Below are 24,311 nucleotides of genomic sequence, written 5' to 3'. Positions count from 1 at the left end.
GTCAATTAACCACAAAACCACAAAACCAATAGTTACCACAAAATGTTTCTTTCACTGTTTAATTTAGACTTTTGTTGCCCCATACCAACTTTTATTTAGATGTGTTCAGCCATTAAATTAAAAATTATCTTATTTTTTCCTTAAACTGGTCCTCAGTTTACACATTCAATATATTTTCCATACTCTTTTATGAATAAAAGTACTGATTTGCGTGATTTGCAAATCATTGCATTCTGTTTTATTTACATTTTACACAAATTTTACACAACTTTTATAGAATTGGAGTTTTAAGTGACCACACCCGGCAATAAAACCCGGGTCCCTGTCTGATTCTGATAAAGATGTCGTGCTTGTGCCCTCTGGTGGACAGGTGAGGGATCATGCAGGAGATCATGAGATCTTGGTTTCCTCAGAATTCTCTGGTTTATAATTCAGGTCTAATACTGAATAATTTGGTTAAACAAGATCATAAATATATTTTCCGATCACCTCTCTCTCTCTCTCTCCCTCCTTCTTTCGTTTACTCTCGCTCTTTCTTTTCCTCCCACCACCAACCTCCTTCTCTCTCCCTCCTCCTCTCTCCTTCTCTCTCTCTCTCTTACACACTCTATATCTTTCTTCTTCTTCTTTTTCTTCTCCCTGCAGGAGGTGGAGATGATTCAGCATATTGTAGTACTTTGTGCTGACTGGCGATTTCTTCATACACACACTAAAAAACTGGTCTCAGGTCAGTCTGAAGCAGCAGCTTCTGGCATCGAGTGAAATCTGAAACCGGGTGGAGGAGAAGAAGATTAAAGAAGAAAACAGGGCAGGAATGTAAGACCCTGGTTTTGTTACAAAAGAGTCGGAGTGTGTGTGTGTGTGTGTGTGTGTGTGTGTGTGTGTGTGTGTGTGTGTCACACATGCCGGATCAATGTAGCAGGTTAAAACATGCACTGGAGTGCTTTAAACATGTTTGTGTTCTATGTGTGTGTGTGTGTGTGTGTGTGTGTGTGTGTGTGTGTGTGTGTGTGTGTGTGTGTGTGCATGTGTGTGTGCATGTGTGTGTGCGTAAACGGATGCAGTCCTGGGTAAACGTGTAACTTTGCTGTTGCCTCACACTTCATGTGTAAGTTGAGTTCAGAGGTCTTCTGCACGTTGGAGCAGCAGGAGAGGAAGAAGTTCTCTGGGAACTGTAAATGGTGAGACGTTTGATTATTGTTAAATTTACTTTCACTGTTAAATCACTTCCTCGTGATTTCGCAGGGTTTGTGGAGAGCGTGTTTTAAACAGGGCTTTGGGTTTGGGGTTTCTTCTGAACGTGTTGTTTGTTTCGCATTGATTATTGTAACGCCCTTCTGTTGGGATTTCCTCACAAACCCCTGCATAAACTGATCCACAACTCAGCTAGACACTAGACACCTAACACTAGAACCTCCTCTGGTGTTCTTTATCATCTACACTGGCTTCCTGTCAAATTTTAAAAAGACTACAAGATTCTCACTTTTAATGCACTTCATAATTTTGAACCTTCATACATCTCTGATTTGTTTCATACCTACAAACTCTCAGATCTTCAGTTTCCTTCACTGTACCTTCTTCCAGTTTTAGTTGCTATGGCGTTTAGGGCATTTAGCTGGGTTGCTCCTCATGTGTGGACTTTCCTTCCACAATCAATACGAGATTGTGGCAGTCGGACCACTTTTAAATCGTCCCTCAAAAATCATCTGTTCTGATTCGCTTTATCAGTTAAAAGTTGTTTTTGCTGTGTGATTACTGTACCGTGTCCTTGAGTGTTCTGAAAGGTAAATAAAATCAATTATTAATATTGTTAGTTTATAACGCAGACTCTCTGGATTTCAGATTTCAGCTCACACGAACGAACAAATGAATGGAAGAAATAAATAATTAAGCGAGTCCAGTGACTCGAACTAAACTTTAACTTCGAGTTAAATCGTTAACTATTAAGCCACAGGTTTGCATGTTCAGGGTTCGGCTTTGCTTCGTTACCTCTCAGGGAATCTGATGAAACATGTTTTGTTACCAACCATTGCACTCATTACTTTCGCACGCTACTCATCTTTAATTGTACACCTCCGTCTTCTGTATTATTATTTATCGTTTTATAAAAAATACCTCTTGCTAATATATTTAAATATTCACATCACACTAATCTACACATTTTAAGATCTTAAAACAATAAAATGGTACCGTATGAAATTTCATTACATTTAAAGATTATCACCCAAATGTAATTTATTGGTCTTTTTTTTGCAACCTTGTCCTTTATTCAACTTCTTCCATAAGGGGGCGCCACAGCGAATCATCCGTCTCCATACCCTCTCTGTCCTCTACATCTGCATCTTTCAAACCAACTACCTGCATTTCTTCCTTCACCACATCCATAAACCTCCTTCCTTGGTCTTTCTATTTTCCTCCTTCCTGGTGTCTCCATCCTCAGAACCATGTCCAAGAATCCTCAAATCTTTACATTATATTTAATAGGATTAATTTTGAGGTGGATAGTCTGGGAAGCTACGCAACAACGAGACCAACCCAGTAACAAACCACTGTGTTGTGTATTGTTTGGTGCCTCGGTCTTGCGTTACTTGGTGCAGTATTTTTCTATTGGTTTTCCCATTAGATGGAGCAGATCCGGTTCCCCGGTATGCGGCATGTAGCGATTTGTGGCGGGACACATGGAAACGAGATGACGGGGGTTTTCCTGGTGCCGGAGTTGGAAAGACGGAAGAAAGAGAAAGGTGATGCCGCGAGTTCCGTCGCGCTTACGACGGTGCTGTCCAACCCACGTGCCACCAAAGAGTGTAGAAGATACATGGACAAAGACCTGAACCGCTGCTTTACCAAAGACACCCTCAGGTCAGGGTGGCATACCAGCATTCTTTGCATAACACTGCTGATCATTGGGAAGATCTATAACATCTTTCTCTTTCACAGTTCCCCGATCACTGAGGACACTCCGTATGAGATCCAAAGAGCTCAGGAGTTAAACTCTCTGTTAGGTCCGAAAGGATCAGATGCTGCTGTAGATATTATCTGCGACCTCCATAACACCACGGCGAACATGGGCCTCACCATCATCTCGTACTCATGGAGCAACTGTATCGGCCTTCACATCTTTAAACACTTGCAGGTATCTAATGATGCTTGTTTATTGCTTCACAGATGTTTTTCATCTTCTCTTTAGCAATAAAATGTTGCATTATTGTGTGCAACAGGCAACAATCACCAGCACGCCTGTGAGACTGGTGCTGATTAATGTTCCTCCTTGTGAAGCCTACTCCCTGGAGTCCATTGCCAAGTACGGCATCTGTAAGTGTGTGTTCTACCGAGCAGGTCCAGATGTTTGCATTCTAGTAAATATCCTGTTCTACCTTTTATGTTGGGGTTTTGTTTATTGTGTCTATCTTCAGCTTTAGAAGCCGGGCCACAGCCTCAAGGCATCGTTAGAGCAGATGTCTTCAACTTCATGAAACAGGCTGTGGACGCCATTCTGGAATGGACTGAAATCTTTAACTCAGGTATGACGGATCTGAGATCTTTGATCGCATTTTTCTCTCCGAATGCCTTCCAAAAGCAGGGGCTCAGTTGATCGCATGAAAGCACCAAGCTAATGATTGGCAAATGAGAAAGATTGACAGGAGAGAGAGATTATGCCCCTCCCACTAAAAAATATTTCTCTTTTGGCTCCTGGCAATGGACAACTGTTGTATCAGGAATCGGATGCAGTTTAAATTATACGCGTTGGGCCCAATATTTAAAACCAGGGGGTCTTCAACATTTTTCAGTTCAAGGACCCCTTAGATGATAGAGACAAGGGGCAGGGACCCTCTGACACAAAATGTGTCAAAGACAGCCAATGATATTAATAGAAACCAATCATATTACGCTAGTTATACTATGCTAGGACAATTAGATGATGTGCATCATTGTCTGTATATTTTCATATATTTTTTTATCTTTGTTAAAACCTTAAAAAAGTATAAAAAATATATTAAAACATTAATTATTCTATTTTTCAAATTCAATAATTTATCTTTGATGTTTTTTTTTTATTTCATTAAAAAAAAATCATTATTTGATTCGGAATGAATTAACGGAACCCCTGCAGTACCGCCGCGGACCACTAGGGTTGAAGACCCATGCTTTAAAGTTTAAACTATAATTATATGAGGTGTTTTTGGATTTCTTAAAAGGTTCCAACTACTATAAGATACTGCATCGTAAATGATTTGGGTTATGAACGAACATACTAGGAGGAGTCTTCTTCCTGATATAATAATATTCTGGGTTTATAAAATAATACAAATCCAGAACAAAAACGTTTACCTTTTGTAAGGGAAAGTCATTAAAGGAGGGGAAGTGGAGGCCTATTTAATACAGAAGAGTATGGATTTCCCCAGAGACGCTACCACTGGACAACCAACAGCTGCCGTCCATCCACAACTCCAGGTATGACAAACCACGTTTCTTCATAAACGCATCTGATATAATGACTAGACCTTCACAGCAGGAGCGGATCAGACTGTAATGTTGTTTTCTAATCCGATTTTCATTCCAATAAGTTTCTATTGTCAATATGTCAAATGCAGTGGAGGGCCATCGGGGCCAGCAAGTCAGCAAACTCTCTCAGAATCACTGACTTGCAGTTTTAGTATACAGGTAGCCCCCGAGTTATGAAAAAGTGGTCTTTTTGGCCGTGTTTGTTTCTGCAAAAATTTGTTTTAATCATAAAATCCATGTAGCTTGAAACGTCACCAAATCAGATTGCTCTTCGGCCACTTCAAGGAGTCCAAACACGTCAGCATTTTCACGACCTGTAAATAAATGGTCAGAGCTCGCACTAGTCAGAGCTCGAACACTGTATCTGTAGCAAACTGTTAGAACACAACTGTTGCCTGGGGGTAAAATAAGTGGTCTGAAGGGGTTATTTTTGAGTCACTTCATCATCAGAACTGATACTTTAAAGATCTGATGCAGCTGTCAGGATTCAGAAAGATGTTTGGGGGTTCATTACGCTAATTCAGCTATAAGAATTTATAGATTCATTTAGATATCCCTCAAATTCACAGCATGGGTTCAGGAGCTCAAGCCTCACACTAGACTGCAGGATTTGTTTTCCTCCCACATCCCAAAGCTGAGATCAGTGTAATGTTTGTGCACAGTGTGAAATTTCTTTTATGAGGCTAAATAAAGACTAAATAACCCGTGTGGTTGAACGCTGAACTGCAGCGGAAAAATACCAAAAAACATGAACAGAATTTTGACCCCCGATAACCACAAAATAGCCTAAAATGTGAATGAATCCTCCAGGATCAAGACTTCTGCCTCCTCCAGCGTGGAGATCCCATGTTCCTGACGTTCTCAGGAGAAACACTATACTACGAAGAAGAACAACCTCTCCATCCTCTGTTCATTAACGAGGCCGCGTACTACGAGAAGGGAATCGCCTTCCATCTGGCTCTGAAGAAGACCATGAGCATCCCGAGTATACAAGCCGACACGGACGGAGAGAAGAACTGAAGGAAATCGGCACAACACCAAACCTAATCTTTTCATTTTTTTTCTTATAAAGCACAGCCTCAGGTATAAAAAAAATAAAATTCGTAAAATCGATTAAAATATGATCCAATAATGATTGTTACCTCGATTTTATTTTGAAAAAGTAAACTATATGCATTTAATATATATTTTACAGTTGCACCAAAAAAATTTTTTATGTACGCAGGAATGTATGAATAAATGAATGAATAAATATCAGAAAATAAACATTCTACTTCTAAAACCATGACCTCCTGCCAAGACTTGTGGTCTGTTCTGAGCTCCACACCGCCGCGAGTTCCTAGTTTAAACCCACCTTCACGTCCAGAGAGGATTTTCTCATTGATGCACCTGAGTAGGTACGTCTTCACCTCAGAAATCAGCAGTGTAGATGAAATGCAGAATGTTCAAATCTTCACCTGAAGCTATTTCAGCTGGGCGAAAACCCTTCTCAGAAGCTCAGTAGGTACGATTTCGGCCTGAGCCCAGAAGAACTCACCCACGTGGGGAATTAAATCCTTCCGTATACCGTAAGAATCCTGCACTCATTAGCATTTTCCAATCATGTTGCTACTAACTGGAAATGAAATGTTCGAAATGACGTGGTGCAGCACAAACGTCACCACACCTTCACAGTGCCCTTGAGTTTCTAGAGGGTTCCTACAGAAGATACCGCCGGTTCAGTTCCCGACTTCACTAAAACCCTCGTGGATGAATGAATCTCGTGCAAATCTCACCGCAATCTTGTGGAACATCCTCCTGGAAGAGTGGAGCTTTATCCGAACAGCGAATGGAGACTAAATTGGGTTGCGGGATGTTCGAAAAGATTCCCGATCTCATGCTGAGGTGTCCGCAAACTTTCGCTGGATAAACTAAATAAACCTGGGAGCTCGGATCTCTGCAATGGATTGTAATCGGTATTGTAAACCAAAAGAACATTAGAGAACATCAAGAGATCAAAACATAAACCCAAAACAGATGGCGCGGGTTTCTGGAGCTCGGCAGGTTTCCGCTCCCAGTCCGGAAGCTACGAATAAACAGAAATAAATCCCCAAAATCCACATTCCACCGGAGAGAGCTTTATTGCGTTCACACGTATGAAAGGCAGGAGTATAAAAATACATATAAAAAGGACACAGACGGTGATGTGGACAGCATTATAATGTCCCAGTGGACTGTCCTGGTGTCTCCTCCTGACTGAGACGTATCTGATCAAACTCGGCTTGACGTGTGCTTCATACGGTCTGAAAGATCGGTCACGTGATGCTAACGAAAAAAAAGTAAAAAAAGCTTTTCGGATCTATAAATATATAAATATTCACACTACGGCGGTGATTCGGGTTCGAAGGCGCGGTTACGTTTTGAGCGGGAAACCCGGAGAAAGTGGTTAAAACGCCGTTCAGTTCGAACCGATTTACACACAAATAACACGTATACATTAAACACACCGGAATCGAGAGGACAAAACAAACTGGATTACATTCGGAAACTAATACACAGGAAACGAACAATTCAGCTCAATGTTTATCTGGAAAACTGGAGTGCCAAAACTTTGTCACCACGGCAGCGAGGAAATCATTATCTATAGTAATATTATTATTATTAAGACTTATGAAGTGATAGAAAATTAGAGTTTAAAAAACCCATTTAAATGTGAATGCGAATGAAACTGCCGGCGACTGCCGGCGACGGCCAATCGGATCGGTTCTTGTTATGTGCCACGCCCACAATTCCTCTGATGTCTAAAAAAACAAACAAAAAAAATCATCTGATGATCTTCAATTTCAAAATAAACCCTAGTTTTTATATCTTATAACCCGATAGTGAAACTATTACTAAAGAACAGCAGTCTGAGGGCGATGCCGGGGGCAGGGGAGGAACCAGAAAACTGTCCAATGAGACTCAAAAGGAAAAAAAGAAAAACCTTAGTTCTTCTGAAATTTATCCTAAAAATAGTAAAATATTCAGGTTTAAAAGCGTGCAGTACACGTATACGTTTATGACGTTTATGAGCAGATGATGATGATGAGTGGATTAATCGTGATGGATGTTGTGCAGGAAGCTGTTCGCTCAGACGTTTGGACTCGGCAGCGTGACTCATATTTAGTAGTAAATAAGTGGTAATGGTAATGAGGAGATTATAACACGTTATTAAGCCTCAGTAATTAGTCACTAATTAGTTACTCTAATTCTTAAATTGACTCCTCGGGTCCTCAGGCGACTCCTCAGGTGACCCCTCAGGCGACTCCTCAAGTGACTCCTCAGGCGACTCCTCAGGGAACCCCCTAAAGTAACCCCTCAGGCGACTCCTCAAGGGACTCCTTAGATGACTCCTCAGGAGACTCCTCAGGCAACCCCCTCTTTGACTCTTTAGAAGACCTCCTCAGGTGAGTTGTGTATGGAGTGTGTGATTCCCAGCTGAATTGTGTGTGTGTTGTGCGGTTGCGTTGCGACGCTGTGCGTGTTACGCGACCCTGTACGCAGTCATGCGAGTGTAGTTCTTGCGGTGGCTCCTGGCGGCCCACGTGAACAGAGCGGCAGCCATCGTCTGCAGAGGGGAGGAGATCAGGGCCAGGTACAGAGACCAGCCCAGAGACAAGTGGACGTCCCCGGGCGGGTCCAGAACTTTGTGAAGCAGGTCCTGTCCCGCCAGGAAGCAGCACACTGTCGCCAAAGAGCACAGACCTGCAGGGGGCGGAGCCAAAACCATCACTTACTTACTTACTTACTTACTGTATGTGTGTGTGTGTGTGTGTGTGTGTGTGTGTGTCTTTACCTGCCAGTAGGTGCAATAATCCGACAAACAGTGTGGGTGTGAGGCTGCGACACAGACATGCACACACTCCGACCAGTGCTGCCAGAAACACCAGACTCAGAGACACCAGTGGGAAGATGAAGCGACAACGCCACAGAACTGAAACACACACACACACACACGTTACACACTGAGGGAACATCTACAACCCTCTACAATCATCATAAACCCTACACCCCGTACCTGTGCGCAGGTAATCCTCCTCCTCTCTGCCTCCAGTCACGTTTCTGTACTTGGTTTCAAACTGCTGAGGTAAAGTGAAGGCCTTACATTCAGACACCATGTGTAGATGTTCCCTTGGTGTGTCTACCCAAAAAGAGAGAGAGAGCTGAAATTAAAGCGGCAGTCTGTGATTCTCTGAACAGTCTCTAGACCGCTCACAATCACAAAACTGTCGAACCACAATGAAGTTAAAATCAATCTGCGCAGTTCCTCGTTTCTGGTCCTGAAATGACCCAGGGTCAGACTTGAGCCTTTTTCTGAACACCTGGACCAGGAGTTTGTAAATAAACACCATGCAATGCTCTGAACACAAACACCAGGAGAGCCAGACAGCCGCTTTAATATCTCGCATAGAGCCGCTTTTATATATCGCAAACCTCCGCTTTACTATCTCGCATACAGCCGCTTTTATATCTCGCAAACGGCCGCTTTTATATCTCGCATACAGCCGCTTTACTATCTCGCATACAGCCGCTTTTATATCTCGCAAACCGCCGCTTTACTATCTCGCATACAGCCGCTTTAATATCTCGCATACAGCCGCTTTAATATCTCGCATACAGCCGCTTTACTATCTCGCATACAGCCGCTTTAATATCTCGCATACAGCCGCTTTTATATCTCGCAAACCGCCGCTTTACTATCTCGCATACAGCCGCTTTACTATCTCGCATACAGCCGCTTTAATATCTCGCATACAGCCGCTTTTATATCTCGCAAACCGCCGCTTTACTATCTCGCATACAGCCGCTTTAATATCTCGCATACAGCCGCTTTAATATCTCGCATACAGCCGCTTTTATATCTCGCATACAGCCGCTTTTATATCTCGCAAACCGCCGCTTTACTATCTCGCATACAGCCGCTTTAATATCTCGCATACAGCCGCTGTAATATCTCGCATACAGCCGCTTTACTATCTCGCATACAGCCGCTTTAATATCTCGCATACCGCCGCTTTAATATCTCGCATACCGGCGCTTTAATATCTTGCATACAGCCGCTTTAATACCACACACACACACACACACACACACCAAAGTAAGGCACAAGGATGCAGCGCCACCACAGCCCCAGCGAGCCGTTGAGGTAAATCAGAGCCCGGCCGTATAATATATCATCCACTTCCTCCTTCATGAAGTCTTCTTTTAGATGCTGCAGTTCTGACCCATTGTTGGCGTCGTTGCTGGGCGGCGGACTGCGGTACTGGTACCAGTGCTGCGTTCCCACCGCCACTGAGAGGTACACGCTGGCCAAGAGGCTGAGCACCGAGCCGATCACTAATGCCGTGGCGTAGCGGTTATCCACCATCTTTACACTCCTGTACACACACACACCATCATCATCATCATCATCATCTGATACAGTGCAACATCATGATTCTAATAATCGTATATTTATTTATGAATTATTTACTTATAGAAATCATGTAAAGCTGATTCTTTTTATTTATCTTCAGTCCAATCATATGGTACATCATTCACAAAACAAGCACCAGGGCTCGATCCCAAATACCAGCCTCATCCCTCCCCGAGTTCACTACTCTGCACTTATTTAAACCGTGACGTAGTACACTACATTTTCAAACATGGCTGCGTTTGGGACTCGGCCCCAAAATTCTTCCTCAAACCCTGTTGAAGTAAAGGTTTATACATTATTAATTTTTTTTTTTTTTTGTGGAAATAGATGATTTATAAAAAAAAATGCAGTTTAGAGTGAATCAGGACTATTTTAATAAATATAATAAACTTATATTATAATGAACCTCCTGAAACCTCCTGGGTGAAGATGACGATTTATGATCATGTATTCCTGAATCACAGTGAGAATGAGAGGATTTATTTACTAATATTGTATTTATTCATATGTTATTTTATTATTAATAATAAAAATCCGTCTCATCCACACAGCCGTGTTTACAGGGTTAAAGCTAGGCTAGGCTAACGAGCTACACTGATGACTAGCCGACTGGTCTGTAATTAGAGCTCAAATCTCACACACTTTAACATAAAGATCGTTATTTTATTATTATAATAATAATAATGATCACACACTCTCTCTCTCTCTCTCTCTCTCTCTCTCTCTCTCTCTCACACACACACACACACACACACACACACATATCTGTGTTTATATCACAGAAAACAGAACTCACCTCCGAGCCCCGAGGTTACTGTCGCTCTTGTTCCGGTTTCACTCTGACCACACTGGTCCTCGGGCTGCGTTCCAAACCGCTCCATGCTCCCTACATTAATACACTACACTGAAACAGAGTGTACCGGCGGCCACACCCACCGTAGTGCACTACATATCTAACCGAGGGTCTATTTGTACTGGAGCCTGAATACACCAACAGATGTGATGGAGAGGGAAATAAATAAAAACAAACAAACAAACAAACAAGTAAATAAATAAATAAATACAAATGAATAAATGAATATAAATAAATAAATAAAAAATAAATAAAACTAAACTGTATTATTACATTTGAATAGACTAAAACAACAATAATAAGTAAATTAAGCTATAAACAATTACATTTATCTACAAATAAATAAATAAAAATCTATAAATAAATTAATAAAACTATTACATTTAAATAAACTACAACATAAGTAAATTCAACTACAAATAATTCAATTAAGCTATTAATAAATACAACCATAGTTATTACATTTGAATAAATTAAAACGCAACACAATAATAAGTAAATTAAGCTATGCATTAATAAAAAGCATAAATAAATAAATAAATTAATAAATAAAATTTACATAAATTAAACTATAAATAATTAAATTCAGCTGAAAATAAAACTATTTATGACATTTAAATAAATTGAAACCTAACACAATAAAAAGTAAATTAAGCTGCAAACAAACACAAATCTTTAGGTTGGCTATTGAAAGAAAAATACCCTTTTTTCCCTCATTATTTATTTGAATTAGGCTAAATCTGATCTGAACTCTGAATATAATCTCTTTCTCTTTCCAGGACGTTCACCTCCTCCACCTCCTCCACCTCCACCTCCTCCTCCTCCTCCTCCACCTCCTCCTCCTCCTCCTCCACCTCCTCCTCCTCTTCCTCCACCTCCTCCTCCTCCTCCTCCTCCTCCACCTCCTCCTCCTCCACCTCCTCCTCCTCCTCCTCCACCTCCTCCTCCTCCTCCACCCTCTGTGCCACTGTAATATCCAGCACCAGTTTTTTTTTTGTTTTGTTTTTACAGCATTTCTTGACACCTGCCCAAAACGTCTACACCACTGTTTAATTCTCATTTCTTTAATAGAAAATTTAAATAAAATAAAACTGAAGCCTGGAGAAAAAATTCACTCGGTTTTACCCCACAGTGAGTTTCATTGGAATCAGATTTTATTAGAAAGCAGCATGTGATAGTTTCCTCCACAATATTTCAAAATAATCCAAAGTGTTCCCAGCAGTAAGAAAAATAATTATTTATTATAAATTCCCAGAGTGAATAATCAGATATCCATTAATCCCCCCCACCGACACACACACACACACACACACACACACACACACACACACACTGTTCAGAGTGTAATAATCACACTATACATCATCTCTAATACAGTCAGTAGTGTGTGTGTGTGTGTGTGTTTATGGTGTATGTATATTGCGTGTTCATGGTGTGTATTATGTGTGTGTGTGTGTGTGTGTGTGTGTTCATGGTGTGATGAGTGTTTGGTGTGATGAGTGTTTGCCCCCTGCTGTGAGGTTTGGTGTGTGTGTGTTTATGGTGTGTGTATATTGAGTGTTCATGGTGTGTATATGTGTGTTTGCGTTTGTGTGTGTACTGAGTGTTCATGGTGTGTGTGTGTGTGTGTGTGTGTATATATGTGTGTGTGTGTGTGTGTGTGTGTATTGCGTGTTCATGGTGTGATGAATGTTTGCCCCCTGTTGTGAGGTTTGATGTGTGTGACGGTGAAGTTGAGGATCGGTGTGTGTGTGAACTGGACCACACACTCTCCCCGTGTGCATGGACACGTCTCCAGCTCCAGAAGCGTGATGTTATTGGGGGCCTCGGTGCTGAGGACAGACGCAGGGACGAACAGAGTGACCTGAGGACCACGAGACGGCCAGTAGCGACCCAAATTCACCCCGTTTATCCACAGCTGACCCTGAAACAACCACCATCAGGACAACGTTATAACCAAAAAACACACACACACACACACACACACACACACACACACACACACACACACACACACACACACACACACACACACACACACACACACACACACACACACACACCTTGCTCCAGCCGGGAAACTGAATGTACGTGTCCTGCGGCAGGTCTGGGATTTGGTCAGGAATCTTCAAGGTTCCACCGTAAAACGTGGGCAGAGACAGCGAGGTAGGCGGTGCTATGATGTGGGTGGGGCTATTGTCCTGTTGAGAGGGCGTGTCCCACAGTAGCCCCTCCCTCACTACTTCATCTATACTGAGACTGAATACTGCCCAGTTGGTCAGAACGTCTGCTCCCAGTGTGAGATTCGTCACCAGACCCTGCAACACCACCACAAGGGGGAGCAGTTACTGACCCAGGAACACAAACCAATCAGGTTATTGATCGGTTAATTGATCATGTAGCTGATTGTGTAATTGATCATATTGTGTTATTGATTTGAGTCGTTCATTCTGTAAATCTGATAAAGAAGGAGAATCTCTGCAGTACCTTGAAGTCGTTGAGGTTTTTTCCATAATTGATTCGGCCCATGCTCTCCACCAGCACATCCAGACGGCTCCCAGCTCTCCCTGTTATATTAATACTGATACACTTGTTTCTCTCCAGTATTCCTACAGCCACCTACACACACACACACACACACACACACACACACACACACACACACACACACACACACACACACACACACACACACTTCCAGCTGTGTGTAAGGGAATAAGTGGCGCACGCACAGCAGTGATGTGGTGTAGTGAAGGTGTTCTTACTCCGCCCACTGAGACGTACGCTCGGTCATGAACTCCGTTCAGAGGAGATGAGAGAGGAGTCGGCTTTAAACAGTCCACAGGAAGTGACGTCTGATACAAAACAAACCCGAATTGCTGAAAAACATCAACGACGCTGCAGTTAATAACCGATTTACCGTGGTCTTTCATATGTACAGTACAGAGCGGGAGTCTGGAGTCCGGGTGGAAAACAAACAAACAAACAAACAGACATTCAAATATACAAGCAAGCAAGCAAGCAAGCAAACAAACAAGCATATAGACAAAAATACTAACCTACAAACAAATAAGCAGTCAAACAAACAAACAAATATAGAAACAAACAAGGTACATACAATGACAAACAGACAAACAAAAACATACAAACACAAACAAACAAACATAGAAACAAACAAATGTACATACATGCAATCAATAAAAACAAACAAACAATGACAAGCATTCTAACAAACAAACAATAAAAACAAACAAATATACATACACACAATGACAAACATTCTAACACAAACAAACAAATAATCACATATACAAACATACAAACACACAATAAAAACAAAGAAAGAGATATAAAAACAAAAATAATGTACACACAATGACAAACATTTGAACATACAAACGAAAATATACAAACACAAATAAACAATAAAAACAAACATACAAACAAAATCCAGAGGGTGAAGCTGTAGGTGATTTACCTGATTGAGGTCGATGAAGCTGAGAGGATAAAGAGTTTTCACAGGACCAGAAACCGAGAGAATGTCCAGAGATTCTGATACGGTCTTTAACTACACACACACACACACACACACACACACACACACACACACACACACACACACACACACACACACACACAGAGTTAAAAACCTTTGTTGTCTAGACAGTACTGTAGTCACGGTAACGCACAAAAAAAAAAAGCTTTACTTTCTTCATCTGCACTTTTCCGTACGCAAACTTGGGCGTAGACGGCGGTAAAACTCCACCTGGTATCTTCTTATACTGTATATAACACACACACACACACACACACACACACACACACACACACACACACACAAACACAGTAAGCTTCATATTCATGGAAACCCAGTATGTCTCCTGGTCCAGGATCCTTCACACCTTCTTAATGACTTTGCGGATGGCGAAGTATTTTTGCGTGAGATCTCCAGCCTCCGTCAGAGGAGCATCGAAGTCGTAGCTGGTGGGCTGAGGAGCAAACGGAGTGTTTGCACCTGGCATACCATGTACCATACACACACACACACACACACACGATAAGGAAAAGAAGATGCTTTCATCGGATGTGTGTGTGTGTGTGTGTGTGTGTGTGTGTGTGTGTGTGTGTGTGTGTGTGTGTGTGTGTCGTCACACAACTCACCATTCCAATACCCAAACGTGGTTCCTCCGATAAACATGTACCTTCCACAAGAAAAACACCACCACAGCTTCATCAGTACACAGAGACCCAACATCATGATGATGATGATTCATATTTACTGTATTTCTTCATCTCACATGTTGATGTTTGCCCCGAGGTCCAGGATCTCCTCGAGGGTCTTGACCACAGCGTCGGTAGAGAGGACGTTATGAGGTTCTCCCCAGTGATCCAGCCAGCCGGTGTAGTACTCTGAATTCACCTGCACACACACACACACACACACACACACACACACACACACACACACACACACACACTTACACACACGCATTCCATACTTTCCATCAGTTCTACCACATTATAGCTTCCTACCAGTGGCCCATGAGGTTCAGCGTATCTCTGAGCTTCGAAAGCTTTTGTCACGTTTCCGCCTGCACACACACACACACACACACACACACACACACTTAAAAAACTATGTTGTCCTGTAAATCACAAAACTAAAAATGTGTGTGTGTGTTCTCACCAGGCCCAAAGTCGACAGTGGCGTAGACCCCCTGCAGAGCTCCACACTTGAGGTAACCGAGTCCGGGTCCATCAGTGCTGAACAGAACCACGTCTTCCCCCAGGTGCGAGCGGAACAGTTTGACCAGGTGACGCAGGTAATCAAAATCACACGCGAAGTAGCTCCCGTACTCGTTCTCCACCTGATCCACACCAACACACACTTCAGCACCACATCAGGGTTCAGAGCTCGAACATTTTATTAGGACGTGCGTTCGGGTAGAAGAGCAGCGCTCGTCTCGGGGGAGGGGTGTGTGTGTGTGTGTGTGTGTGTGTGTGTGGAATCACCTTCATCTAGAAGCATCTTCTCCTCACTCTGTATTTCCGCTCGTTATTTCAGCAACGAACCTTTTCGATTTCGAATTTGACCCGAAAACCCAAATCTAAATGGATGAATTCACGCGGGTCTCACCTGCACTGTGATGATCGCCCCTCCGTTCTGATAGAGGTGACGCTTCATCATGGGTAAGAGCTTCCCCATCCATTTATCCACCGCCGCTAAATAATCTGAAATCATTTATCATCACCTCAGCAACCTGTTCGTCAAACACACTGCGTTTATTCAGGAACCGGGTGCGGGGTTTAACCTGGATCTGCTGTGCGGAGGACGATGTCTTTCTTCTTCAGTAACCATGCAGGCAGGCCGCCCTTTAATAACCAAAACACACCAAAATCACATGTAGAAGGAATCACCACTGCATGTCAACACCAGCACACACAGGCAGGGGGCGACACCAATTAACCGAGACTCCGTTATAAAATGTCCGATTCGATTCGATTCGATTTCATGTGGCCAACATTGGTATTTCGTAGTTCTGCATTTTAATATTCGTTACGTCAATTATTCAATGATGAATATTCAAATGAGGCATATTCTACATTAAGAGTTACATAGGCCGTTATAATGAATCACACAAAGCTATAAAATGTGTGCACACAATTATATACACACAATAATTGATTTATTTAATTTTAACAAAGGAGTACATTTTTTGTTGAATTTTACATTTTAAATTGATTTTTTTATTTTAAAAAATACCTACGAAGAAATGAATATTAATTCTTCTTTAAATAATTGCCCGATGAGACATTTACAATTCGATGAATTGTATAAAGTAGTAAAAAAAAACTATTATTATTAATATAATTATTAAAAAGCCAATCCTGACCAGGTCCCACTCAGCGCAGATGTAGGGTCCGGGTCTGAGGATCACCAGCAGGCCGATGTCGTGACACAGCTGGAGGAAATATTCCAGATCTCGGTCTCCGCTGAAGTCGTACACTCCGGGCACGGACTCGTGGAAGCTCCAGGGGATGTATCTGTGGGACGGAGGTCGGAGGTTTAACACGCTGTGTGTGTGTGTGTGTGTGTGTGTGTGTGTGTGTGTGTGTGTGTGTGTGTGTGTGTGGGTGAGATAGAGAGATAGAGATGGCTTACGTCTGGACGGCATCGAGTCCAGCCATGTACATCTTCAGAAGTCGGTCTTTCCAGTAGAACCTGGGGATCCTGCTGTAGTGAATGCTCCCGGAGATGTAGCGGAAATATTCTCCATCCTTCAGGAAGCTGTTGTTTTTATAATCCACTGTGAAACTGGGAGCTGCTGAGGAAAGCTGACACACACACCAGGGGGAAGAACATGTCATCAGGGGGAAAATAAAGGGTCGGATTTATTCTAATAAAATACACCGTTATGAATTTCTTTAAAACCAGGAGACTTTTTTTTTTTTTTTTTTTTATACAAATTTTACAATTTTCATGCTGAATTCAGTAATGAAACATCATCATGCTGAACACTAGATTTAAATAATATTTTTTTAAAAATCAGATTTATTGTAAATAAATGATTTGCAAAATTAATATAGTGATACAAACTTGATATTTTTTAAATATCATTATATTATTATTTTTTTCACACTATAAATTATATCATATAAAATGCACAATCACTTCCTATATCATTTTCGAGGGCAATAAAGTGATTCAGTTTTTTCCCCGTGATTCGGCTGCGTGTCCATCACGAGGTCGACTCGAGAAAACTCAACATACAGTATACATACATGTAGATTTATATCTCACCATCACAACGCGTTGTTAATAATAATAATAATAATAATAATAATAATAATAATAATAATAATAATGATAATAATAATAATAATCTCTATATGTAATAAATTCTAATCTAATTTATTCGTATCTATGAGTAGCTCAATGCGCTGAGACTGAACTCCTACTACACAAATCATATGAGTTATTAAATATAAATTAATGACGTCATATCTTGAAGAAAAAAAAAGGGATTAATTAGTTGCCTGGGCAACAAACTGAAATCCTAAAGTGGATGACGTCATATGAGATCACATGACCAGTCACAGGACATCAGTGTGACAGAGTAAACACACACACACACACACACACACACACACACACACCCGACAGGTTTTAATCACATGATGACTCTTCTCTACAGAAAATATTTACAACTTAAAATTAAACCCAAATCATAAAACAAAATAAAGGTTTTAAGGAAAAGAGACTATAATAAGATGAAATGTTTAATATTAATCTATAAACTCGTCGTTTTCCGGTTTGAGTTCAGTTAAAAACACGTGTTTTCAGATGAAAATCTTTCAAAATTTGCATAAGCCTTTAAAAGGAAGTGTTCCGCGCATGCGCAGTGAGTAAAGAAAGCCCCCCGGGTGGTATAGAGAGACTCACGGACACGGGAATGAGCGTGAAGAAGAAGAAAACTCCAGCTGTGGACACAATCATCTCTCCTGCGGTGATCAATCCCTGAATCTGTCACTCCTTCACTCTTTCAGAGCAAACCCCGAGGCGGAAGTACACTTTAATCACGTGTTGATGTGCGGCTCGAACAAATCACGTGATCAAAGGAACCCGGCCTTCTAAGCCAGTTGGGTGTAGTGCGCGCTCCTGGTCGCTGGGTGGAGACATGCGCACTTCTTTACTTTGTTACTGGTTTATTCTTCTTCGTCGTTTTTCCCCCCACGTTGAGTAAACATACGGAACTCTACACGTGTCTTTGGGAGGACGGTTCGGTTCGGTTCGGTTCGTTTATTTAAATACACTTCCCACGATAAATTAGCATGACGACTAATCAGGAGATCCAGCTCCAGGCTGCGACAGCGATCAGCGGAACTGTTCAGATTCAAAACACGAGCAGAACCATGATCCCGCTGGGGAAACCCAAATCCGGACGGGTGTGGAAAGATCGGAACAAACAGAGGTATATACACACACACACACACACACACACACACACACACACACACACACACACACACACACACACACACACAAAAAACTTCAACTCTTCATCTTTGATCTCTCTGTCTGCAGCTCAGGTTTGTGTGATAACTGAGTAAAACATCATCGCTATTCTTTCTTTCGATTCTGAAATCAAGATATTTAACACTAGTTTAGGAGCTGGATTTACCTGCAGCTTAAATGCCTTTATGTCTTTCTAGTCAGAGTTCAATCAATTTTCCATACATCATCCACATGACCACCATCATCCTCATCATAATCTTCCTTATCTTCCTCCTCATCTTCATCCTCAACATGATCATTCTTATACATTATCATCCTCCTCCTCATCATCCTTATCATCTTCAACATAATCATCTACATACTCATCATCGTCCATATTATCATCAACATTATCACCCTCCTTATCTTCCTCATCATTTTATCCTTATACTCATCCTCCTCAACATTATCATCATCCTCATCATCCTCTCCATTATCATATTCATCATCATCTTCCTCACTGCATGCTCTGATCTGTGTCTGTGTCTGTGTGTGTGTGTGTGTGTGTGTGTGTGTGTGTGTGTGTGTGTGTGTGTGTGTGTGAGTGAATCTGCAGCATTTGAATGTAAACATATTTACATTAATACTTTATTTGAATGAGTTTAAACGTTAAATTCGAAACATTAGAAAGAAAAGTCATAAAATCACAGCAGATCATAAACAGTGCTGATGGGAAAAATACACCACCTTATCCTCCTTCTCATCATCATCATCATCATCATCATCATCATCATTATTATTATAATGGCCCTAAATATTATTAATTCTTTGAAATTTTTTTTTATTTTGTTTTGCTGAGAATTAAATATATATATGAGGGACACATGCTGCATCTCAGACTGTTTTCCAGTGTAAATGATGACTAGCATGTGTGTGTTGATCACACACTCACACACTCCAATTAAACTTCTTGGGGTTTGATTCTGAGGCACGTTTAGATGTTTACATTGACCAGTGCACTCTCAGCAACAACGAAATGCACCCAGTGGCTTTAAACTGTGTGTGTGTGTGTGTGTGTGTGTTTTACAGGTTCTCTGCTCTGTTGCGTGATAAACCTCTGCGCAGCTCCTGGCAGAAGAAGATGGAGGCCAAGAGGGAGAAGGAGATGGTCAAGCAGTACCACCAACAGCTGAAAAACAACAAAGCCAGAGAGAAGGAGGTGTGTGTGTGTGTGTGTGTGTGTGTGTGTGTGTGTGTGTGTGTGTGTGTGTGTGTGTGTGTGAGTGAATAAAAAGATTACAGATAATGTTCATTTAATCCATAATATGCAACAGGATTGTGATTGCTTTTAGTGAACTCTACCACAAGGTGGCACTGTGTGTACACATGTTTGTATTTTAGATGTTCTAAAAAAAATGCAACCAAATGTTTTACAGGAGAGAAGGAAGAGACAGGAAGAGAATCAGAGGAGAAGAGCAGAAAACGAGAAGAAAGCAGAGATTGTTCAAGTGGTGAGAATTTTGATTTGTATTCCGACGGCACCGAGCCACAGGAGGGTTTAGTCGATGCAGTAGTGGTGCAATAGTGGTGCACTGATCTGCTCTGCACGAGCACAAATCTGCATAAACGCGTCAGCAGGAGGAAACGGTACTCGCAACGTCATCATAAAAGCGATGCATGCAAAACAACACGGAGAGAAACCAGAGGTCCTTCGAAAATCAAACGAAGGTTGGATTTGTAAAAGAACGGATTCCAGCGGACGTAAGAAATTCCTGGTGGCACAGCGAGAGAAGAAACTAAAGCTGAGAAGAGATTAACGTCTTCGACAGGATCCGATACATACTATAAAAAGTGGGGACCATGTAGCCCGGTCCCCACAGTGTCCACATCACCGAATATGAGTGTGTGAATCCAAAACGTGCCATTCTTTTAATACAGGCCAGGAACATCTCACGTGGCATTATTCTGCAAGTGTGTAGAAAGAAAACAAACAAACAAACCCCCCCAAAAAAAAAAAAAAACAACAAAACAAAAACAAAAAAAACCAGGAAATTGTGATAGATGTCTAATTAATTGTACAATATATGAACATAAGAACTAGATCATTGGGTTTCCATCACTTCCTGATTCTTCTCTTCCAGATTCGCAACACGACCAAACTGAAGCGCATGAAGAAGAAACAGCTGAGGAAGATCGAGAAGAGAGATACGCTGCCGGCGCTGCAGAAAACCCCGCCCACCATCAAAAAGCCCAAAGAGGGACAATGAAATAAAGACTTTAAAGCCTGGGATGAATTTCACTTTGTTTTATAGAGTCCACACACACACACACACACACACACACACACACACACACACACACACACACACACACACACACACACACACACACAAAATGTGTATTGTAAATAAATTGATTGTGTGTATATATGTGTGTGTGTGTGTGTGTGTGTGTAAGGTATTTTCCTCTGCGGTTTTCATTTTTCATCTTACAAAAACAAAACATTGTTCTTTTACTTTCTGTTGAAAGCCCCACGAGTCCCACGCTCAGTCACTGTACTTCCTTTATCTGCAGTCATGTGATTTATAGGTAAGTAAACAGTGATGAAAAGCTACACAGCTGTTTCTTAGGTCTTTACGTTTTGTGTGTGTGTGTGTGTGTGTGTGTGTAAAATTATTAAAAGTTCTGCATTTTTCTACTATTCGATTTCAACCAACTTGAACTGATCAATGATCAACATCCGAGACTTTTTTCCGACCGTGTTCCTTCCTGGGAGATGATGTTCACCAGGATCCTTCCAGTCTGTAATAACGCTTTGAGCACTTCTCAACCCGACATCAGTAGTTTCATCTGTCTTTTTTATTTCTTTGCTCGGTGCAGGACAATTATTTGAGCTTTCTGAAACCGAGGAACCACAGCAGATGTTTTACCCACGTGTTCGTGTAATGAGACGTTTCTCACTGCATCAATTCGGGTTTAATAAATTTTACTGCTGAAACACCTTCATGACTGCAGTCAGTATCTGATGGAGCTGCTATGTTTTTATTCAATTATATTCAGGTGGGACTTTTCTTTATGTCCAGACTCTTAATAACGTTTATTAAAACCTCTGAAGCATAGTTAAAAAAGAAAACAGGAATAACCACAGAACAAAGTCCATAGAATAAAGGCTTTTATTTTAAATAGTAAATGAAAAGAACAGTATGAACGTGAGAGTGAGATGTTCAGTAATGAGCTGATTACAGCTGAAATGCTCCAGATGACAGTAGATGATTTGTGTAGTTTGTTAATTAAGAGGTGTTTGAGAGAGAACAGTGGAATCAGATGTGATTAGACGGTGAATGAATGATCTGATTAAAGGCAGTGTGAAAGCAGGGATCTTATCCTCCAATGCATCTCTGGTAGGTAAGGAACATGGCCCCAGACTTCACTCCCAGCTCTCCCAGGCTCTTACACGGTGAAACTGGTTTGCCATTGTAGACAAGGTTCAGAGTTCCCCCCAAATCAGGCCTCTGCTCCAGGCATTTCGTAATCAGAGTGGCACCGGTGTCTGTGCTCTTTACGCTCAATGGGATGCGAAGGTTCTTGGAAGGATCGAACACCTGCACCTCAATCACACCAGCCTGAGGAGAATCCGGGGCATCATAGCACACCTGCAGATAGCTGTGAGTGGTGTGACAGAAGTCTGGATGATGTTGGGTCACATGTTTGACCTCAGTCCACCTGGGGATGCACTCGTGCACCTACAGAACAGAGAATTGGAAAAAAGATGTGTGAAAACTCCGACCATGGACCAGATATTTATGGAATAAAACAATGTGTGGTGCCGTTGATGGAAATTAATAAACACTGAGGTGGTGATGAAGCAGAGTCACTCCACTCTGAAGGTGATGATTTTTCTCCAACTGCACGTCCCCAAGTGTATTATTCCTTCAACACCACAATAAATGACCAACAATGACACATTTTGTTTATTACAGTACGACACGCTGTACTTTTTATCCAGTTTTTAGTACATTTCATGTTGTGGAAATTTCTCCTTCCTTAACCATGTTCTTTTATTCCCTCACGTGATGTTTATGAGATAAATGTTTTAATATAGATATAAATAGAGCTACAGAGCTTCCAGATGTTCACCAGAAAAAATACTACAGCTAAAAACATGCGCAAAAATATTCACCCTTCTAAAATACACTGAACGCTTTTTAGTCGAATTCTAGACCGTTCATTTCTACTCTTCCTGTACGAATACGCCTCAGTAAAAGATTCACGTCTTCAGTGCTACAGAAACGTCTCTGTATAAACTAAACCGAAGTGTAAAACATGTCATCACAATATTACAGTTACAACAAGATCATCTAAACAACAAAACTGTTAAGTGTATAAGATGAACAGTACCTGGGGGGGACACACTTCCAAATTCATCCTGTTATGTGAGCGTCTTCTTTCTCTTTCAGAGTCTCACTGCGTTATCTGTTGTTTTTATAGAAGGGAACGCCCACGGACTTCGAGACGAAGCAGCAGCAGCTCTGTGATTTCATCATCAGCCTTGAAAGTACCTCAAACCTCTCAGTGTTGCTGAACCCAAACGTATTTATTTTGAAACCTCTTTAATAATTCATGAAGTGATACAAACATACAGGTGTCAAAGTGTTTAAGTTTGATGTTTCACTGGGTTTTTTTTTTTTTAAGTAAAAAATGTCTACAGAGAGAACTGAATTAACATAAATATAAAATATAATGGCCACATTTGAACAACATGAAAGTAAAATGTGACTCCAGTAAAAGTGTCCCTTTAAACTTTCACTTGAGTAAAAGTACAAAAGTTTTTGCCCTCAAATGTACTTCAGTATCCAAAGTACTACGATTTATTACAGCTGTAAATGTGCCTTTTATCATTTTTGTTACAATCAACTCAGTTTATGGGAAAAGACTCGAATGTGACTCTCAGCAACACTGATTTATGAATAGAGTAAAAATAATGACCAAACATTTCATGAAAATCCTGTAAATGAGGCCACTGTTGTTGTGGTGAGTTCGAGTCTGAAGTTTCTTCATCATTTATTCCTTTTTAAAACGTTCTGCTTGCTGTTGAACCAAAAAGTTGAAAAAGAAACGACTGATTTCACAAAATGTGGTTGAGTAAAAAGTTTGAAATGAAGTGAAGTTACTGTAAAAATCTCCCCAAATTGAAACACTTCAGTAAAGTACAGTAACTGCGTTTGGTTTTCTCCAAACAAACACCACAAATTATCGACATTCTCAGGCTCACATATATAGAGGTTTGATTCTTAAAGCCATATACAGGTACCACACACACACACACACACACACACACACACACACACACACACACACACACACACACACACACACACACACTTTTTGAGGTTTTGTTGGGTCCAAGCCTGGACAAGTAAGAGCTGTTTCACCAATACAGAAAGGAACTACATAATATCAGGCGGGTGGATTAAAGTGAAAGTAAAAACCATTTGGTGAATGTTCGGTGGTTTCCATTTCTTCTC

The 24,311-nt window shown here is 41.2% G+C and overlaps 5 protein-coding genes across 10 annotated transcripts; 2 read left to right on the top strand and 3 right to left on the bottom strand.

The window, feature by feature from the left end:
- Positions 1-587: 587 nt before the first annotated feature.
- On the top strand, positions 588-5,651 carry acy3.2 (aspartoacylase (aminocyclase) 3, tandem duplicate 2). 2 transcript variants are annotated; one of them, XM_083532238.1, is made up of 8 exons: positions 588-816; positions 1,065-1,181; positions 2,624-2,859; positions 2,938-3,133; positions 3,219-3,312; positions 3,414-3,521; positions 4,340-4,452; positions 5,314-5,651. In XM_083532238.1, the coding sequence occupies exons 2-8, from the start codon at positions 1,179-1,181 to the stop codon at positions 5,521-5,523; spliced, it is 960 nt and encodes a 319-aa protein (XP_083388364.1). In that variant the 5' UTR covers positions 588-816; positions 1,065-1,178; the 3' UTR covers positions 5,524-5,651. The 2 variants fall into 2 exon arrangements, with proteins under 2 accessions (XP_083388364.1, XP_083388365.1); XM_083532239.1 differs by lacking the exon at positions 1,065-1,181 and having other exon boundaries at positions 646-816.
- A 953-nt stretch (positions 5,652-6,604) lies between these two features.
- On the bottom strand, positions 6,605-10,875 carry cldnd1b (claudin domain containing 1b). 4 transcript variants are annotated; one of them, XR_014531908.1, is made up of 6 exons: positions 10,734-10,875; positions 9,616-9,899; positions 8,540-8,662; positions 8,318-8,455; positions 7,824-8,226; positions 6,605-7,786 (listed from the first exon to the last, which is right to left on the bottom strand). XR_014531908.1 is itself a non-coding variant. In XM_083532245.1 (5 exons), the coding sequence occupies exons 2-5, from the start codon at positions 9,887-9,889 to the stop codon at positions 8,006-8,008; spliced, it is 756 nt and encodes a 251-aa protein (XP_083388371.1). In that variant the 5' UTR covers positions 9,890-9,899; positions 10,734-10,875; the 3' UTR covers positions 6,605-8,005. The 4 variants fall into 4 exon arrangements, 1 of the variants encoding a protein (XP_083388371.1); XR_014531909.1 differs by having other exon boundaries at positions 6,605-7,826; positions 7,873-8,226; XR_014531910.1 differs by having other exon boundaries at positions 6,605-7,871; positions 7,921-8,226.
- A 1,047-nt stretch (positions 10,876-11,922) lies between these two features.
- glb1 (galactosidase, beta 1) lies at positions 11,923-18,481 on the bottom strand. 2 transcript variants are annotated; one of them, XM_083533241.1, is made up of 16 exons: positions 18,235-18,481; positions 16,954-17,126; positions 16,685-16,835; positions 16,103-16,163; positions 15,928-16,022; positions 15,478-15,658; positions 15,324-15,382; positions 15,089-15,210; positions 14,952-14,992; positions 14,693-14,805; positions 14,498-14,572; positions 14,269-14,358; positions 13,448-13,669; positions 13,278-13,409; positions 12,854-13,108; positions 11,923-12,714 (listed from the first exon to the last, which is right to left on the bottom strand). In XM_083533241.1, the coding sequence occupies exons 1-16, from the start codon at positions 18,286-18,288 to the stop codon at positions 12,466-12,468; spliced, it is 2,073 nt and encodes a 690-aa protein (XP_083389367.1). In that variant the 5' UTR covers positions 18,289-18,481; the 3' UTR covers positions 11,923-12,465. The 2 variants fall into 2 exon arrangements, with proteins under 2 accessions (XP_083389367.1, XP_083389368.1); XM_083533242.1 differs by having other exon boundaries at positions 13,556-13,669.
- Positions 18,482-18,623: 142 nt separating this feature from the next.
- On the top strand, positions 18,624-21,080 carry ccdc86 (coiled-coil domain containing 86; the record flags this gene model as incomplete). The annotated part of the gene is made up of 4 exons (XM_083533243.1): positions 18,624-18,763; positions 19,876-20,005; positions 20,223-20,297; positions 20,928-21,080. The coding sequence occupies 4 exons, from the start codon at positions 18,624-18,626 to the stop codon at positions 21,051-21,053; spliced, it is 471 nt and encodes a 156-aa protein (XP_083389369.1). The 3' UTR covers positions 21,054-21,080.
- An 863-nt stretch (positions 21,081-21,943) lies between these two features.
- Positions 21,944-23,307, bottom strand: LOC310721510 (uncharacterized protein). The gene is made up of 2 exons (XM_083533245.1): positions 23,185-23,307; positions 21,944-22,529 (listed from the first exon to the last, which is right to left on the bottom strand). The coding sequence occupies exons 1-2, from the start codon at positions 23,209-23,211 to the stop codon at positions 22,167-22,169; spliced, it is 390 nt and encodes a 129-aa protein (XP_083389371.1). The 5' UTR covers positions 23,212-23,307; the 3' UTR covers positions 21,944-22,166.
- Between the last annotated feature and the right edge of the window lie 1,004 nt (positions 23,308-24,311).

The sequence above is a fragment of the Silurus aristotelis genome, assembly GCF_946808225.1.
Source record: "Silurus aristotelis genome assembly, chromosome: 27".
NCBI classification, from domain to species: domain Eukaryota; kingdom Metazoa; phylum Chordata; class Actinopteri; order Siluriformes; family Siluridae; genus Silurus; species Silurus aristotelis.
This window is presented reverse-complemented; position numbering and strand designations above follow the sequence as displayed.